Source organism: Pyrus communis, chromosome 14 (assembly GCF_041283825.1).
Source record: "Pyrus communis isolate YQ-2024b chromosome 14, ASM4128382v1, whole genome shotgun sequence".
Taxonomy (NCBI): Eukaryota; Viridiplantae; Streptophyta; class Magnoliopsida; order Rosales; family Rosaceae; genus Pyrus; species Pyrus communis.
In genome coordinates, this window is record NC_142578.1 from 1708733 (window position 1) to 1726816 (window position 18084).

At 37.2% G+C, this 18084-nt stretch overlaps 3 protein-coding genes across 6 annotated transcripts; 1 reads left to right on the top strand and 2 right to left on the bottom strand.

Moving 5' to 3' along the window:
* The first annotated feature begins 1870 nt into the window (after positions 1–1870).
* LOC137713004 (histone deacetylase 15) lies at positions 1871–6973 on the top strand. The gene is made up of 18 exons (XM_068452231.2): positions 1871–2014; positions 2320–2579; positions 2702–2872; positions 2957–3065; positions 3662–3732; positions 4066–4141; positions 4291–4355; positions 4661–4716; positions 4844–4967; positions 5077–5202; positions 5305–5355; positions 5457–5525; positions 5629–5737; positions 5912–5991; positions 6083–6165; positions 6270–6315; positions 6407–6578; positions 6687–6973. Exons 2-18 carry the CDS (start codon positions 2322–2324, stop codon positions 6803–6805), a joined length of 1785 nt encoding a protein of 594 aa, XP_068308332.2. The 5' UTR covers positions 1871–2014; positions 2320–2321; the 3' UTR covers positions 6806–6973.
* Positions 6874–8975, bottom strand: LOC137713005 (transcription factor MYBS1). The gene is made up of 2 exons (XM_068452232.2): positions 8031–8975; positions 6874–7674 (listed from the first exon to the last, which is right to left on the bottom strand). The coding sequence occupies exons 1-2, from the start codon at positions 8459–8461 to the stop codon at positions 7185–7187; spliced, it is 921 nt and encodes a 306-aa protein (XP_068308333.2). The 5' UTR covers positions 8462–8975; the 3' UTR covers positions 6874–7184.
* Positions 8976–13314: 4339 nt separating this feature from the next.
* LOC137712849 (uncharacterized) lies at positions 13315–17800 on the bottom strand. 4 transcript variants are annotated; one of them, XM_088684274.1, is made up of 7 exons: positions 17690–17798; positions 17128–17552; positions 15243–16742; positions 15006–15158; positions 14716–14908; positions 13676–14045; positions 13315–13582 (listed from the first exon to the last, which is right to left on the bottom strand). In XM_088684274.1, exons 3-6 carry the CDS (start codon positions 16616–16618, stop codon positions 13824–13826), a joined length of 1944 nt encoding a protein of 647 aa, XP_088540400.1. In that variant the 5' UTR covers positions 16619–16742; positions 17128–17552; positions 17690–17798; the 3' UTR covers positions 13315–13582; positions 13676–13823. The 4 variants fall into 4 exon arrangements, with proteins under 4 accessions (XP_088540400.1, XP_088540397.1, XP_088540399.1 ...); XM_088684271.1 differs by having other exon boundaries at positions 15006–16742; positions 17690–17800; XM_088684273.1 differs by having other exon boundaries at positions 13665–14045; positions 15006–16742.
* Between the last annotated feature and the right edge of the window lie 284 nt (positions 17801–18084).

Sequence of the window (18084 nt, forward strand, 5' to 3'; positions counted from 1 at the left end):
AGGGGGGTTGCGGGTTTCTTAAAGAAGGAAGAGGAAGGCTCTACGTTTTCAGAAGATGCATTGTTATGCTTCTTTGTTGGCATGATTAGGAATTTAGGATGAGTATTTGGTGTATTTTTTCGAGCTATTCGCCTCTGAAAATCACTTATTTCTTCATTTTTCTTTCATTTTTCAATGTTAATATGAACTATCTGTACCGACTTTCATTTCTCCTTTGGATATTATAAAATTTTGGTGACTTTCAGCAATTTTCCATGGAGTTAATGCTGCATTTTCATCCTTGTGGAATATCATCCATGCCAAATAAATGCCTTAAAAGGTTTATTTATTTATTTATTTTACAAGACAATATTTTAAACTACTTTAATTTATTGGGAGTTGAATGAAGGAGGTGGGCACACAGATAAAGACTTACATGGCATAATGTACAGCTATGTTAGTATTTTGTGTCAATAAAATAAAACATGTGTAAGTTTGTTTTGTCCAAATATTCTCGTTTTATTGAAATAAGATACTCCGTAATAATGTATAAGTGCCATATAAATTATCATCGGACACACAACCTAGCTAACTGACCCAATTTACGTGCGTGGAATAAGTTCTATATTAAAACCAATCATCGAGTCGCAGGTTAGGTCATCATAGTCGGTGGGACTAATGTTGAGAAATGGTAACCTCAGCCACATGATGAGGAACATGAGCCTTGTGCATGTGTTGTCTGGACACATCACCACCATGCACTCGTGTATGTGACCTTGTTTTGGGAAAAAAAAAGAGCCAATAAAGATGGTGACAGTACATCTTCCCATCAGGACACAAGGTTCATTTTTTTTTTCATCTCTGTGGGTCTGGTTACGCTGGCAGATCCTCTCAATCTGGAAAGGAGATCCTCTCTAGATCTCACCGATCAAGAAATCTTGACTGTTCAATTTAAATTTTACGATCCTTATCAGCTTATTCTCCTAGCACACCTTACATATATCTTTCTTTAACGCTCATAAATCTCTCTTTTTCAAACAGTCCAAATTTCTCGATCCCTAAACTCTTGAGTGTGAGATCCGAAAAATAATGTTGAAGATCTTATGGATAACAACTTTCATATTTCTCTTTTATACATTTTTTTTTTTTTTTTTTTGCAGATATATATAATTTTCATCATTACTTCAAGAAGAATTAATTGTTAGTAAATGCCAATAAGGGTTGGCTTAGTTGGTAAGGTCCCTATCTTGTGTGTCACTCTACCAAAGTTCGAGTTCCATTGCTAACAGTTATTGTTGGAGCGCGATCTGTAAATTCCTATGTAAATTTATATTGGTAGCAGCTGGCTATTAGATGCCAGGTGTAAATCCTCCTGGCTCGAGTTGTGGGTATGTTTTGGCGTTGGTGTGAGAGTAACCCTAAACTTTCTGTTAGTAAATTTGAATATAAATGGTATGAGCCTTGTGTTATACTAACCACCTTGACATCCACGTTACTTGCTCGTGTATGTGCATCTTGCATGAAACAAAGACTTCATTTATCATGTGCCGTCACTTGCTCATTCTTAAATGACGTTGCATGGTTGATTTGGGATATAACCACCTTGACATCCACATTACATGCAAATCTCTTCTTCGCTACACTTTTGGTATGCCAGTTCAAACACTATATGAGAATGCTAATACTCATAAAGTCACATTATTAGTTTGGATGCCATAAAAATGTGTGCATGTTTATAAGTACTTTTAAAACGACTGAAAACAGTTTTAGTGAAAGTAGATTCCGAACTTTCAAACTCAACCAAAAATCCTAAAAATAGAGTCCACATGCAATGGACTAGGCATATAATGAAAATCACACAACTTTTCTGAGAAAAATAATTGAAAATAGCAAACTATAAGGGTATAATTGCAACAAAAAAAAAAAAAAAAAAAACCAGTATGGTTCATAGCTCGCAGCCTACTGGGCTTCTGAGCTTCTGCTTTCCCTTTGGATTTTGCTGATACAGTAAGATCCCCAAGCTGTCCTACCTCAGGTAACGTTATCACTCCATCTCCTCCTTCTTCCTCCTTTCATTCGTATATTTCACAGACCTATACATATATGCATGTATATACGCGTTCAGTACAATCTAGGGTTTTTTCACACCCACAATCAATGTTACTGTATAGTACAGAAAGTTCAAATCTTGATGTATCTTTGCTACAGTTGCGTTTTTTTTTTAAGACAATGATCGAAATTTTTTAAATTTGAAACGGTAAATTATGCAAGATGTGAAATTTAATTTAGTTACATGGAAAAATGGATGAAAATTTTAAACTTTTTTGGGAATTTTTAAAGGAATGATTGTGGCTGAAAGTGCCCATGTAAGCTCAGCAAACAACCTGGCAACAGAAGCACTTTCAATGGGTCGTTTAGCAAATGGGGAGGCCGAGAAAAGTCTTCACAAACCCAACAACCAAACTCAATGTCAAGGCTCTAATGGGAGATGTGGAAGCTCGGGCTCTCACGGAACCAAATCTAGACCGTGTCGTGAGGAAAATTGTGGGGAAGGAGATATAGGAGTGTCTGGAAAAGATGCACCAACTGATGTTTTAAGTGTAAGTGGCAGTGGCACTTCGATATATGACTCACATTCGAGAACGTAGTTGCTTGGAACAGTTTTCTGCTTTATATAGCGTGTAATGATTGTGTTTAGAGATTGAAATTTATTGTTTTGTAGAAAACGGTGGCAGAGCAAATGGAAATGACATTAGAAGACATGTACAACCAAGACCTCGATGACGAGGATGATGATAGCGATTGGGATCCCTTCCAACAGCATGTAGAAGTAATGAAATGGTTCTGCACCAACTGTACAATGCCCAATCTTGGTGATTTTGATCATTGTGATGTATGTTCTTCCCATTCGTACTATTCTGCCTTTGATATATCATCCGTCTGCATGTAAGGAGGCATAGCTGTTATAACTGTGCAGGTATGTCGAGAACATAGAGAATCTGGTATCTTGAGGCAGGGGTGTTTCGCATCTGCCTTTGATTCAGGCCTCACTGAGACTGTGTCTGACACTAGAGAAAGACACAAAGGTTGGTACATGATGACTATTGAGTTTATTTCAAATGGTTGGTGTGTCAATCTTTGAAAATTTCTCGCAAGAATAATCTTTTGAGATTTTTCATTGTCTTATTGCCTATCTTATTTTGGTGGCTAATGTTATTGTTTGGGATGAATCATAATTGTTGCCTCTTAAGTTTGAATATTGTTTCCAGATATAATAAGCAAAAGTTTTCATCATTTTGATCTACAAGTATATTTGTTTGTGGGTGGGTCGTTTGGTGTGATATGTTTCAGTATCACTCTAAGTGTGTGTCTGTCATGACTTGGTGCATTGCATGTTAGCATAGTATGTTTGCCATATCTTAATATAAAAGAGCTAATACAAGCTATATTAGTAGCCAGTAGTTGTTTTTTTATCCATACTATTCTTGGCCTATTGAATGCTGATGTTGCCCTTTTTCTACTTGGTTATGGTTGTTCTGCGATGTATGTCACTGTTGGAAACATGGTGTATTTTTTCCTGTCAAATAGACTGATGATGAGTTTTGGTAAACTTCCAAATTTGTATCACTATGGTGTTAATGTGTTGTTTTGGTTTTTAATTATATTTTTCTGGTAAATGCAGGCTCACAAGATTCAGCGTCAAAGAGTTCCACTGCCGTAGGTTTCGATGAGAGAATGTTGCTACATTCAGAAGTATGGTGTTGCTGCAATACATGTCTTCCTCATACTCTTTGTTAGTTCTCATTTATTGTTCTTTTTTGTCTGTATGTTGTTTAGATGCAAATAGGTGTTCTTTCTTCATTACATATAACTTAAGTGGAGATCTACAAAGCAGTTTTACAATAAGTTTCATGTCTATCCTTATCTAGAAACCCAAACTGCAGTAATTTTGAAGTACTATAAATTTGCTAAATCGTTTAATATACTTATATTTTCTGACACTAATGTGATAAGTTGGAAACTGCTCATTTCTGTTTGTGTAATACTTTTATTTTTTCTTTTCTGGTGGTTGTTATGCTAGAGTAGGTTCAAATGAACTCACATCCGCACCCAGAAAGACCAGATCGTATTCGAGCCATTGCTGCGAGCCTTGCTACAGCTGGTATTTACCTTCACTGAAGTTCTTTTTGCATGTCAATTGTTACTATTGAGAGCTTGTACTCTGGCGTGCTGTTAGTACTTTGTCTAGTAATGGATGTTGGTGTTATTTTGTTTTAGACTGATACGCAATGGGAAATTCAACCTATGCAGGTATATTTCCAGGAAGGTGCCATCCAATTCCTGCTAGAGAAATCACACGTGAAGAACTTCAGATGGTTAGTAACCATTCATCAAACATCTGACCTGTTGCTATTTTGTCTGTGCACAACTAAGGAAATTGGATCTTTGTAAGTTGAGTCCTGATTTGGGAGGGGGTTTGTAGTTCATTTCATAACAAACCTTTTTCTGTATTGTCAAGATGCTAAAGACGAAGACTTTGTGTGACTAGTTTCTATTAAAAGGAAACAAATGACAGTTATAATATTTATCGTCTTCCTTGGTCTATGATTTTGTAATTGTTGGCTCTATTTTTTATTTTTTATTTTTTTTTATTTTTATTTTTTATTTTTTATAAATAAAGGTCCATTCTTTGGAGCATATTGAATCAGTTGACCATACAGGCCATATGTTTTCAAGGTATGTTTATTTGCGTCTCGCTCTCTCTCTCTCTCTCTCTCTCTCTCTCTCTCTCTGGGAGATTGCATTTGTGATAGTATGATTTATCGATGTTCTTTTTAATTGATAAATTATGTATGGTTGGCAGTTATTTCACTCCTGACACATATGCCAATGAACATTCAGCATGTGCTGCTAGACTTGCAGCAGGTTTATGTGCTGATCTTGCTAAAGCAATTGTTTCTGGACGTGCCAAAAACGGTTTTGCCCTTGTATATAACCTTTTACTCTTACTTGTCTGTTTCAGAATTATCGATGTAATGAGAACTCTTTGAAAATCTCAGTTCTTATTAAAGTTACGCACATTACTGAATGACTCAGGTTAGGCCTCCTGGTCATCATGCTGGTGTAAGACAGGCTATGGGGTTTTGCCTCCACAATAATGCAGCAGTTGCCGCATTAGCAGGTCAGGTTTCTGGGGCTAAGAAAGTGCTAATCGTTGATTGGGTAAGGTCTATACCCTAATGTATTTATCTCATTACAGTGTTTCGTGAGCTGCTTATGTATAGATATGTTCAAACCTGAAATAGTATTCAATAAAACCTGCAGGATGTTCATCACGGGAATGGCACACAAGAAATATTTGATCAGAACAAATCGGTGAGCAACCTTGTATTTAAAACTGTAACTGGAATGTCCGGTCTGTTTGTGTTATGCATTTATTTAGATTTCAGTGCTGATAAGTTGAGCTCATTTTCTAGGTCTTGTATATATCCTTACATAGACATGAAGGAGGGAAGTTTTATCCTGGCACTGGAGCTGCTGACGAGGTACTAAACTGATTGCAATTGGTTTTTGTTTTCCTTTTCATTTTCATATTATTCTATAATATTTTGGACTGTATCTAATGGGATTACGTGATTACTATTTCAGGTTGGAACCATGGGGGCTGAAGGATACTGTGTGAACGTTCCATGGAGTCGTGGTGGAGTCGGTGACAATGATTACATATATGCATTTCAGCATGTTGTGCTTCCTATAGGTTGTTATTTCCTAACAAGGAACTTGTGTCATAATGATAACAGTGAACTTTACTATTTAACTATTCTGTCCGTTTTGGGACATATGTCCTCGTGAATACCTAATGTTTTCTTTAGACGATTGTGATGGTTTGGATTTGATTCTCTGATATAAATGATTTCTGAAATTTTGACAGCTTCTGAGTTTGCTCCCGATTTCACCATCATATCAGCTGGATTTGATGCAGCACGAGGTGATCCACTGGGATGCTGTGATGTAAGGACTAGTCATTTCATTGCAGACGAGCACATTGCTGGACTTGTATTCTCTTAGTCTGTCTTTCGTTTTAATGATTTTGTTGTTGTAGGTTACTCCTGCGGGCTATGAAAAGATGACACACATGTTGTCTGACTTGTCTGGAGGAAAGATGCTTGTTATTCTTGAGGGCGGGTTTGTGATTCGTATTTTTTTTTTTCCTCTTAGTGGATCACACCTTGCTACATATATGTATTTAACTTGAGAAAAATTTAATTGGATAATGTGGCTTTTTGCAGTTACAATCTCCGTTCAATATCGTCTTCTGCTACTGCAGTAATTAAGGTAAGCATTTCATACAAATCACGCAAAGACCGAAATACATTTCTATCTGAATATGCGAAATATGTTTCTGATTTGTCTATCTGTGAGATAGGTATTGCTGGGTGAAAGTCCAGGATGTGAATTGGACACCACTCTGCCTTCCAGATCTGGCCTACAAACCGTTCTCGAGGTCCTTCAAATTCAAAATAAATACTGGCCTGCTCTCGGATCCAGCCTTACGAAATTGCAGTCACAAATGAAAACGTACTCTGTTCAAAACAAAAGTGAGGAACTCTCTCTCTCTCTCTCTCTCTCTCTCTCTCCTTCCGCTGTATGGAGTTAATTTAGCATAGCGTAAAAAAATTCACATTCCTTTCTATCGTTGCCTGCAGAAAAGCAAATTAAAAAGAGCCGGCGGACTCTGGCACCATTGTTTTGGAAATGGGGAAGGAAAGCTCTATTGTATCATCTTTTAAACGGGCATTTCCATGTAAACCGGAAGGATTGGTGATCGCCTCTGCTGATCGTAAGCACATATGCTTCCCCGTGTAGTTTGATGCATTTTTGTAGACAGCTAGCTCAGGAATGATATATTGATACCGCTTCCGTTCGCTTTTTTGCCAAGCGATGATGTTTTAATCATACATTATCAGAACTTATGAATTTCAATTCGAGTACAGATCTCTCTCGCTATCTCGCGTAAATATATTCCGGCAAGACCCCGATAACAAATCTGTCTTTATAAGGAGGTATGCAGCTTTAATTTCGGGATGTTTACTTCTCAGAACTTATGCTCTGCCTTCTGCTCTACAATGTATTATTACTCCCCTTCAAATCCACTTAGAGACCTGAAAACCCTAATAAAAAGGAAGAAAATTACTGTTTTGTTATTAGTGCATTGTTGGATGTGCCATTGGGTAAGCAACTGGGACGGCGTATGGAGGATGGGCATGGGGGTGGTGGCCTGGAGGAAGCATAACTGGAGTGCCCACGGCCGATGCCATATGCCCTGGAGGAGCAGAAACCGGGTGCCCCATTGGTGCTCCATACATCCCTAAACCTGCCATGTGTGGCTGAGGCCTGTGCTTCACCGACTGCGGTCCTACTCCTACTCCTATCGTGGTGGCCGCAGTTGGCGCATACGAACTGGTCTGCTGCCCGGTAATTGGCGGCTGCTGGTGAGATGAAACGTCTCCGTTGTTGACGCTTGTAATGTCATGGATACTTGATCTCCTCCTGTCTCTGTTCATGGAGTTCAAACGGATGAAATATTTTTGTGCGTGGCTTGCTACTTGTGTTGGAGTTCTGGAAATGACAAAGTTTCTTGAAATGCTTCTCCAATCTCCTTTCCCAAACTTGTCTAGACCAAGTAGAAATAACCTGATGAAAAAATAAAATCGGTTACAAACTTTTAATCGGAAACAGAATTGAAGGATAATAAACAAACAATAACGCTTTCTTATCTCCCCACATTGATTTCATCAATTTTGTCAGTTATACAGTTTATAAAAATCAAATAGGGGAAAAGATCCATTGCCATATCCCACATGGTTTTTTTTTTTCCTGAATCTGACTTGACCTAATTCCAAACTTATAGGCAAATCTTTCCAAATTAATAAGTATGCTTCAGATTGCGTTCTTTCTTAAATACGAACTTACACGCATCAGAAATGTCACTGCGACGACAGTTGAAAATAGAGATTTATATATGAGCAAAAGCAATATAACGAGTGTACCTGTGTTCTTCTTCAGTCCACGGTATCCCCTTCTTCCTCTCTTGGTCCGCCCTTGATCCTCCCTTACCGCCATGGCTAGCGGAGTCGTGACCTGAACCCAAAAACCCACCTCCTTGACCGCAATTCAATCTCTTATCAGAAGCCGAAGCTCCGGAAGAAGAAGCACGATGGCCACTGTCCTTACTGGACGATACTGTATTAGCAGCTTCATCAGCTGTGTAGTTAGGCGGGGACACTCGCCCCGCCTCGATTGCACCCACGTCGTCGACTAGCATTTCGTAGTGTTGCTTTAACTCCTCCATGCTTTTGCTTGGAACCAACTCAGCAATCTTTTCCCACTGTTCTTCTGAATTTTCATCGATCCAATGCATGGCAATAGCGTTCTCGAACGCTTTGTCTTCTTCTTTGCTCCAAACGCTAGAACTCGACATGGTTTTTTACGTTTGGAGGATTAGGGTTTTGAGAACTAGGGTTTGCAGAAGAAGCTAGCTCTTGGTGTAGCTAGAGAATGGGAAAATGGTGAAAATGGTGAGGAGTTGGATTCATTTTCTTTCTGGTTAGTGGGTTTAAAGAGAGAAGGAGAGAGAGAGGGTGCGTAGGATTAGAGGGTTAGGGAACAGAAGAGAGAAGGTGTGTGTAGGATAAGGAGAGAGATTGTCAAATTATCAATTGAGAAAGGAGGACCACTTTGGAATTGAAGGGATGGGTTCCTTGTCATCTAGGACAAGCTTGAGCAAAAAATCTCAAGCTCTCTCTCTCTCTCTCATCTCTCACTAATGTTTCTGAATCACTTACTGCTGGTGAAGAGAGAGAAATAGAGAGATCGAAAGACAATGGCAATCATAGAGGGGTGAAACTTAGAAACTTTTGGACGCCCATAGAAATTCTCAAACTACCAACATCACATGCAAACTCAGTTCTCAACTATAATCGAGTACATGTACCAGCATGATCTGAATAATTACCTGTTAAAGTAAACCAATGAAGCTGTTTCCAATACCACCAACCTATTTAATCTTGCAAACTCGCATACTTTTTTACCGGAGAAAACCTTGCATGCACTTATATCCCGTTGCATGGAATATCACGTAAAAAACGCATAATCATACATACATACATATATATATATATACATATATATATACAAGAAAGGCATTAAGTTAACAAACAACAAGTGTATGCAAGTTTTCTCAAATTCAGTCACGTAACGCTTTTTGACAATATGCAATGGCATGTCTCAATTTAAATAGAAAGATGAAAGATTCTCTTTTTTTTCCTATCTCTGAGACGTGGCCAATTCTCCATTCCAAGTTGCTAAAATGCGCCCCCATATAACTCCAACTCTGAAAAAGAGAGATCATATAAATTTGACCAACATCCATTATTGCCAATTTTACTTTCCTCGAACCTAACATGCCTCATTTTTCTGGATTGAGATCATCTTTGAATTTTAAAATTCTAAAATCGATATATTTATTAATCTGGACTATTGATTTAAATCAGTGGCTTTTATTAATCTCATTTTATTGATTCACCTCACATACAAAACCACATCCTCATCTTTTTCTCTCTGCCTCATCTCTCTTGAATTGTCCGGATTACTGAATCCGCCTGCCCTGGAGTTTGAGATTCGAAGACGATCTCAATTACCTTTCCCTGATTTCCCACACCCTCTCGTTATATATATATATCAGTATTGCTATACACGTTTGTCATGAACTTTTTTATGAAAAACAAAACAAAAGCCTCACAGTAACTTGTAATTTTCTTGTGTAGAATTTTAGAAGAAAACAATAAAACTAGTTAGAATTATTGTTAAACTTAGAAGTATGTTATGATTCAATGTGATTAGGCCTCTGAGGGTGGACTTAAACATCATGTCAAAATCATCTTAATCATTCTTGATTGATTAACGGTTTGTGGCTTTAACAAAGAGATAAAAACCCAACCCAGTAATGATAAATAACAAGATATATTCAATTAAACCACGAAACCAATTTGTAAGGCTGCTTGATTATGTCCACTACTGTTATAATTCCCTTCTAGCGCCACCTAGGTCCTCGCTTAGGCATTAGGCAGTTAGCTACAATCACGATTAATCACTAAACATTTAGAAATTAAGAAAAGATGCCTAGATTTGCTTAGGCTTCCGCTTAACCTGCCTAAGCACCTCAGAGGGGGCATTGAGGGTGAGCGAAAGGTGCAGTCGCATAAGGCCCCAAATTTGAAGTGGCCCCTAAATTTTTGCCATCTAACATCATGTAATAATGTTCTATATTTAAAAAAAAAAAATTGATTTGTTAGCACTTTAAAACTGCATTGTGCACTTCTTATTAGAGATTTTTTTTTTCTTTCTAAATATAAAAACTTGGAGTACAATAAGATATTTTGTGTGTCTAATAACACCCTAAAAAATGAAAGTTTCTTAATTTTATTATATAACAACGTTATACATTCAAGTAAAACTTTAAAGTTAGAGGTTTAAAGTTTTTTTTTTTTCATGTTTGATTGTTTAAGATAAAACTGCTTTTGATTATTTAGTGAAGGTTATGTTTGTAGATCTTTTTACTTATCATTAATAACACTTGTAAACATGCAATCACTGAGTACTAAAGTTGGTTTGTTTTATTTTTATTTTTATGAATAAACGGTATTATATACACTAAGGATGTGGGGGAGTGAGTTAAGCCTCACAATGAGCTAACAATAATGTGGTTCAAATTGGCCTTTGACGATAATTGAACCTAAGACCTCTCACTTTCAAGTGAAGAAGAATATCACGAGACCGTAGTACTAAGTGGCTTTGTTTTGATTTAAGTGAATGTTTTGTAGTATCAATATGTTGTCATACTTTTATTAATACTTAAAACTATCTTAAGAAGGGCCCCTTTTACAAATTTCGCACAAGACCCCCAAATTTTCAGAGACGGCCCTGAAGCACCTATCTAGGTCGCCAGCTTCACTTAGAGAGAAGATATATAACTTTTATTTTGCATTTTATTTTTTCAATAAATTGTAAGAGACTTGTTGAATACTTACATAAACACTCATTATATGCTTGTTCCTCATGTTTTCGATATATTCTAATACTTCATAATTCATATATCATTCTATTTTGCAATTTATATATGCCAATACAATTATGTATATTTTTCCAAGTACAAATAGACATTTATTTGTATGTTATATAATAAATTTAATTAAAATTAAAAAACTGGTCTTTGCCTAGACCCTGCCTAGAGAACTAGATGCTAGCCCATTAGTGGCCACCGTATTAGCGCCTTTCAGAATCTTACATGACACGTCTCACATTAAATGAAAATTTTATTACGGATGACGTGACCCTGATACCCTTACACAAATTTTTCTCCCGTTCAAGCCCAGAAGTTATGGTTAGTCCACAAATATTTTAGTGAAGAAGATGAGGACCATTCTAAACGAGAATTGACCCTTACGCAATGGAGTCTAGGAAATCTCCATTAGATTTAAAGGTAGACAATTATCAACCGTGTCACGTTCAACCGTCAATTCTTTGCTCAGCAAATTGACGTATTAATTAACGGTTTACGATTGACTTGTGGTCCAAAATTTACATCAAGATTTCTTTTCCTTTCTCTTTCACAAAGAATCTTTAACCCTCAACAAAAAAAAAGAAAAAAAAAGAAAAGAACCACTCAGTTGTTGCTTTGTTGGTCAGTTGGCCATGCTCAGGATAAATAGAAAGAGAAATTTTATTTAAATTCATGTAATTTTTTTTTTACATTTAATTTTAAATTTTAAATGTTAATTATCTATTTTACCTTATTACATAATTACTATTAAGTACTAAATTAAATTAATAATAAAACTCAAATTTATCAATAAATCCCAACATTATAGCTAAACCTTACGATTACTCTTTGTTTATCCTATGTTTATTTCGGCTAAAACCCTAATAACTCTCATAGAGAAAAACAAGTTTTTTTTTATTGATGGATGGTGATTTTGAAGTTTTGAATCCTTCAACCAAGGGATAACTCAATTTATGAATTTTTTGTTCGTTTGATTTCAATTTTTTAGAGTTTATAATATGAGTATTTTTGTTTTAAATTTTTTTTTTCAATCAATCCCGTATAGTTTGTTTATTATTCTGCAATAGCTAATTGTTGTAGTCGGTCTCCCATTGTTTATCTGCACCCCAAAAACCCAAAAAGGCTTATAGATATTGCAAGGAACTTGGATTCCGTTTGCTTCTTCTGTTTTTATTTTTATTTTTTCCCTTCTCTGTCGGTGTAGTATGACTACACCCCAAAATCATGGCATCAATGTAGCTATTGGTGCAAATAGTATTGCCAAAAAGTCCTAATACAAAGTCTGCACCCCAAAAAACCAAAAAGACTTGCAGATATTGCAAGCATCTTGGATTCCGTTTGCTTCTATTTTTATATTATTTTTTTTCTTCTCTGTCGGTGTAGTATGACTACACCCCAAAATCATGGCATCAATGTAGCTATTGGTGCAAATAGTTTTGCCTAAAAGTCCTAATACAAATGCTGCACCTCAAAAAACCAAACAGACTTGCAGATAGTAGTATATACAAGCACAAAATAGAGTTAAAAATCAAATGAGTCTATAAATAAATCTATATATTGAATTGGGTTTATGAGGGTATATTAGGTAGTAAATTAAAGTTTAAAAAGATATTAATAGTTTAATTAAAAATCAAATAAATGAAAAGCGTAAATTAATTATAGAAATAGGTTACATGAGTTTAAATAAAATTTTCCAAATATAAATTACTGCGGTAAAAAGTGCTATATTCTTTCTTCAAGGCCCACCAATATTCTGCAATCAAAGGCTCAACAAATTGCCATCTTCGGCCAATCTGAAAAGTTCTTACAAAGTCGGTGCCAGTGAGCGTTTCTCCATATTAACGTATGCCCTGTATTTGTACGTCCTTAGATGCCCGGGTGAAAACGGGGTTTATCGCCACTGTAGCGTCCAAACTACTAATACAACGTCATGAGGAAGACTCGATCAATATGGCCTTGTATTAGTGGTTCAAGACGTCATAATAGCAGTGAACTCGTATTCTTCTGCCCGGCCGCCCATATACAGCATACACTTGCATGAGAGAGGCCCCCTCCTCGGCCCACCTCATGTGAGCGTGTCGCCGTAACTTCAGCAGTTGTATTGTTTACTATGGCCGGAAACCAAAAAAAACTCATACTGGTAAAGCGAAAAGAAACAAGATTTACACACCAAAACAAAGCAAAAACTCATCTTTCACTTTCGGATAGGGAGAGGGCTGAAAACGATATTGAATTGATGCAATAACTACAAGTGGAAGGTTGTGCCCCTCGTCGTTTCGACAACAAAGTACTAGCTTAAACATTGTTGAGAATACAACTAATATGAATCTTCAACTTCAATTAGAAAACCAATTACCCTCTAATCAACTCTCGTGTTTCGCAAACGATCCAAACTGTTTAAAGGTCGAAAAGATTATCATTCACCTCAAGTTTACCGTGAACGGGATTACTCATTTGGCAGTACTTTGATTCTGCGCACATCTGTTTTTATAAAGGAAGAAAGTTAAAAAAATGAAATGAAAAAACTTTAGATATCACCAGGAAGGAAGGAAGCACCAAGTACCTATCAATTACCTCGTTGAAAAATGGATCTCGAAGTCGGGGAAGTTATCTCAGCCCAGAAACAGAAGGACGCTACAAATATATTAACAAGTGCTGTCCTTCGACGGCACATGAAGATTGTTGATACCAGAGGCAACTGATTCCCAGTCAGTTTTGCACACTATCTTGGTGATGTTGATGATACAACCCCAACTTGTACAAGTGGGCGCCCAGGAAGTTTTGTATGGTCAGGAGCTCCTTTTAGAAGGGCCGCCTTTTGTGGGTTTAGCAGTAGAAGTTGCTGCATGTCGTCGGGAAGTACATTGAAAATCGCCTGCAGATCTCCCTTAAGTTTTTGGCAAGTTGCAGTAGAGTCTGTGCTAGCCCTTCCTGATTGCTGCGCCTGAGAGAAGAAAATTTTCGGGAAAAAATGAATATAATACAATTTCTTCATTTATTAATAAAGACATGCAAATTAGTTCTTCAGTGATATTATGTTCAACATCATCTTCTGCTTTAGATCCTTCTGAGCATATCTTTAAGCTATTCTAACTCTGATGTAATGCTCGCTACTCCGGTTCATTAAATGTGATGGCACAGTTAATGAACAGGTAACCTTATAGCCACTTATATGTTCACTTAAGAATAGGGTTAGTCGGTGATCCCCTCATCGTTATTACTTTGAGAATAGAACAAACTTATGCATAAATCAACAGGAGATAATCTACTGTTAACTCAAAACAACATTGAAATTGCAACGGGAGATAATCTTCCAGATTTCCTACAAGAGATACCAAGAGAAAAGATAACAACACCTAGTAGCCTTGTAAACCAGACATCTTGTAATGCTTGAGCAATTGCACCTTTTGACCTCTCTCATAAAGATATTAGAGTCGTCTTAACAAGTTACTATAAATCTGAAAATTATCTTAAAAGTGGTTTCAGATGGACCATCATAAAAATGCTAGTACATATAGCATGCTTTACCAGAAACTGTTATTGGTTTTTTAATTTTATGTGGGGAGGGGAGCATTGATAGAAGATAGCATGCTTAGCGGGGAGTGGGACATTACCACTGTTTCTTCATGAAGATGTCTGTCAATACAATCAAAGGAATCAACAATTTCCAATTCAGACATCTTAGACATTAACTGTAGTATATCAGTCTTCAATCTGGCCTGCTTCCATAGTCTATGTTGTTCTTGTTCAGCAACAGCACGCCTTCTTTGAAACCATGGTGCAAAGTTTGGTCCCTGTAGAAATCGCCTAAACAGACAGAAAACACAGACCAATGATTACCATATGTAAAGGAAACCAAGTAGAACGGTTGGTGAGGAGTGGTAGTAAATGTTACATTTATTACCGGTATAAGTCCAGCCAGTTAGATCTCATTCGTTTCGATAGAAACTTCCCAGGTCCTCTTTCTGATAAACTTCCCAGGAACTCATCAGCATTAAATGGAATAAGAGGGGGAGGGTCTACAAACGGAGAAGATCCTTCTGAAGGTGTTCTAGTCCTAAAATATGGACCAAAAGGAGCCAAAAAGTTAGTAGTGAGCTCCAAGAAATGTCGCCGCAATATTTCATTGTTAACAACTGACATTGATTCCTCAACCCTTGGTGACATCCCAGCATCTATAAGCCTATTCAGGATAGAAGTGTCCGGCTTAGTTGTGGCAGAGTAAGTGCTCCAAATGGCTTCCTTATGTTCCGTCATGAGACAAAGAGGACCCTCTCTCCACAACTTCACAGAATTCAACAAATTTGAAGGAGATAATTTTTTCAAGGAAAGCTGTTGAAAGCCAAATCCTTCGGCTCTACCTGTAAGTCTTCCAGTAGATGACCTGGAAGCAAGGGTAAGCCGGTTTGTATGAGGAGCAGGGCTTCCAACTGAAACAACGTGGGGCATATTACGAAGAGATTTAAGAAAAAACAGGTTGGTTACACCCAAAATCATAGGTGGAAAGGTATCTCCTTCAAGGAGGGAGTTCAGGTGGGCAAATTTAGGGTCATGGATAGTGAAATAAGGTCTAAAATCCACACTGCAAAGTAAAGGTGCAACCAAACTGACAAGACCAGCAACAGCCTCACTACATTGCGGAGGAGTTGGAGCTATGATAAGCAAGGGCTCACCGATAAGTATCAACTCCCACATAACCCAGAGCTGTAATAATACACCCCTGAAGATGCCAAATAGATCCGAGTCATGAAAAAGGCCCTGGGGGACTGACTGGTTATTAGGAAGAAAAGGAGCCATCGAGGAGGCAGACTCTTCAAGCAACATTCCGTTCTCTGACGGCAAGCTATGTGCAGGTGGCAAGTTCACTTTCAGCGCAGCATTCCCAATAGGAAGCTCCATCAGCCTCCCAGGTACAGGAGCAGGCCACATTGAAACATAAGCAGTAATATGCTCAAGAGCTTTCCTTCCAATGTCAAAATATAGAGGACCCATGATTTGTAACAACGGTCTAAACACACTAGAGTATGGACTGTGCGACAAGATTACCACAGACTTCTGCTCCCCGCCTCGTTTTAGCCTCTCATCATGTCTCTGTCTATTAAAAACATACCCATACATGTATCTCGAAGCATTAGAATTGTTGTTACTTTTTGACCTCTTAAGGACATTTACATCGGGAGACTTAGGATCTAACTTCTTATCATTTTTAGTCATCTCGGTGGAGGACACATTGTCAATTTGAGAACTTTCCCGCCTTTGAATCCGGAAAAAGAACATACTATCATGAATGCTTGAGCGGTTCTGATGCTGGGAAACAGAATCCGGGAAAGAACTAAAGGCAATTTCAAGCTCCTCATCTTGTGTAAGACAACCGGGTGGGTAGCACTCTTCAATTAGCTGACCCTGTTCAAGATCAAACCTAATAATACAAAAGGCCACAACCCATTGCTGCAAAGATTCTGGATCAAGCTTTGGAGTATTTTCGGATTTCACTGAAAGTGAAGGAGAACGACTCATTTCCAAAAAAATCAAAGCCCGATTTTACTGATCAAAATGCCACTCCACATCGTCTTCAGCAGCCATTTCGACCACAAAACCACTAATACCCAGTTGAACTTTTGTGGGTTTTCTTCCTCACAACCTAGCCAATAAATTTCAAAAGACCTCATTAATTTCTAGATAACAATGTAATTCAAAGAGGAAATTTTTGTTAGGTAATTACAGCTTTCCTTGCGAATGCTTGAGTAAATTATACAAAGGAAACAAGATACATTCTTTTTTTCTTCATCGATTGGGATTACAGTTCTTTAACAATGCATGAATCTAAAGCTAACTTCTTGCTTACTTCAGGTGAAATTACCACATAACAAAAACAACCCAAGATTCCATTTTGTTCTTTCCTTCCATTTTCTCAGCAACCAAACAAAGTCCCAAGAAAAAAACCAACACACGAAAAAATGCAACACAAGAATCACAAACTCGAATTCAGAATAAAGATCTACGCAAAAGGGTTGCTCGAACTTTACCTGAATCGGAAAACCCAGAACCGAATTCTTTCAGAAACCAATCTGGATCAGCGAAACGAAGACACCCAATTGGCCAAAAACAGACGGAGCTCCCTCAGAAATTGAACAACTCGAACAAGAACAATAAAGATTCTACAAAGGGTTTATGCGAATTGAACCAAATGGAACTCCCTTTGGCTGTGCTGAGGAGCTGAGGAGGAGGCGGAGTATCCGAAATTCAAAATCCAATGAATTCGAAATTTTGAACGTTTTAATTTATGATTTAATTGGGAAATTTTACAGAGATCGTGAATTTTAGGGTCTCTGTCGATCAGTTCAGGCCGCAATCGTGACTTGATTTGGAAAGTATTTGACCGCTAGCTGTTGCAATCTGGTATCTCTTCCTCCTCGAACCTGTGCCTCATCATCTTCATCGATATCTAAACCTGGTAAATAATTGGAGGATCAAATCCTATGGACTCGGAGATCGAACTCTTGAAATTTAATCCAACGACTACAAATAAGAAATTATTTAAAAATTATAATAATTATAAAGGTTTGATCAAATTTCAAAAATCCGAACCTTCGAATCTTTAGGATTTGGTAGAATAGATCCATAGGAGATCTCTTCCCAAATAATTTTATCCACCGTACAAATTTTTTTGGTCCCTGCAATGGTGCGGTTACTCTCGTTACCTACTCCTTTAATATTATCTATACACTTAATTTAATTTTTAATTTTTTTTTATTTCAATTGTAGAATCAAATTGAAAAAGATCAATGCAACAAAGTATCCGATTACAATTATTTCATACCCTGGAAAAAATTAACGGTCAAATTTAAGCATTGATACTCCATGAATGAATTCGAAACTTTGAATATCATGAGGCATTGTAGCAAAATCTAAGTTTTTTTGGTCATATATGTACTACATATGTGTAAATATTATATACCAAGTTATGAAGACGTTGATCGGAT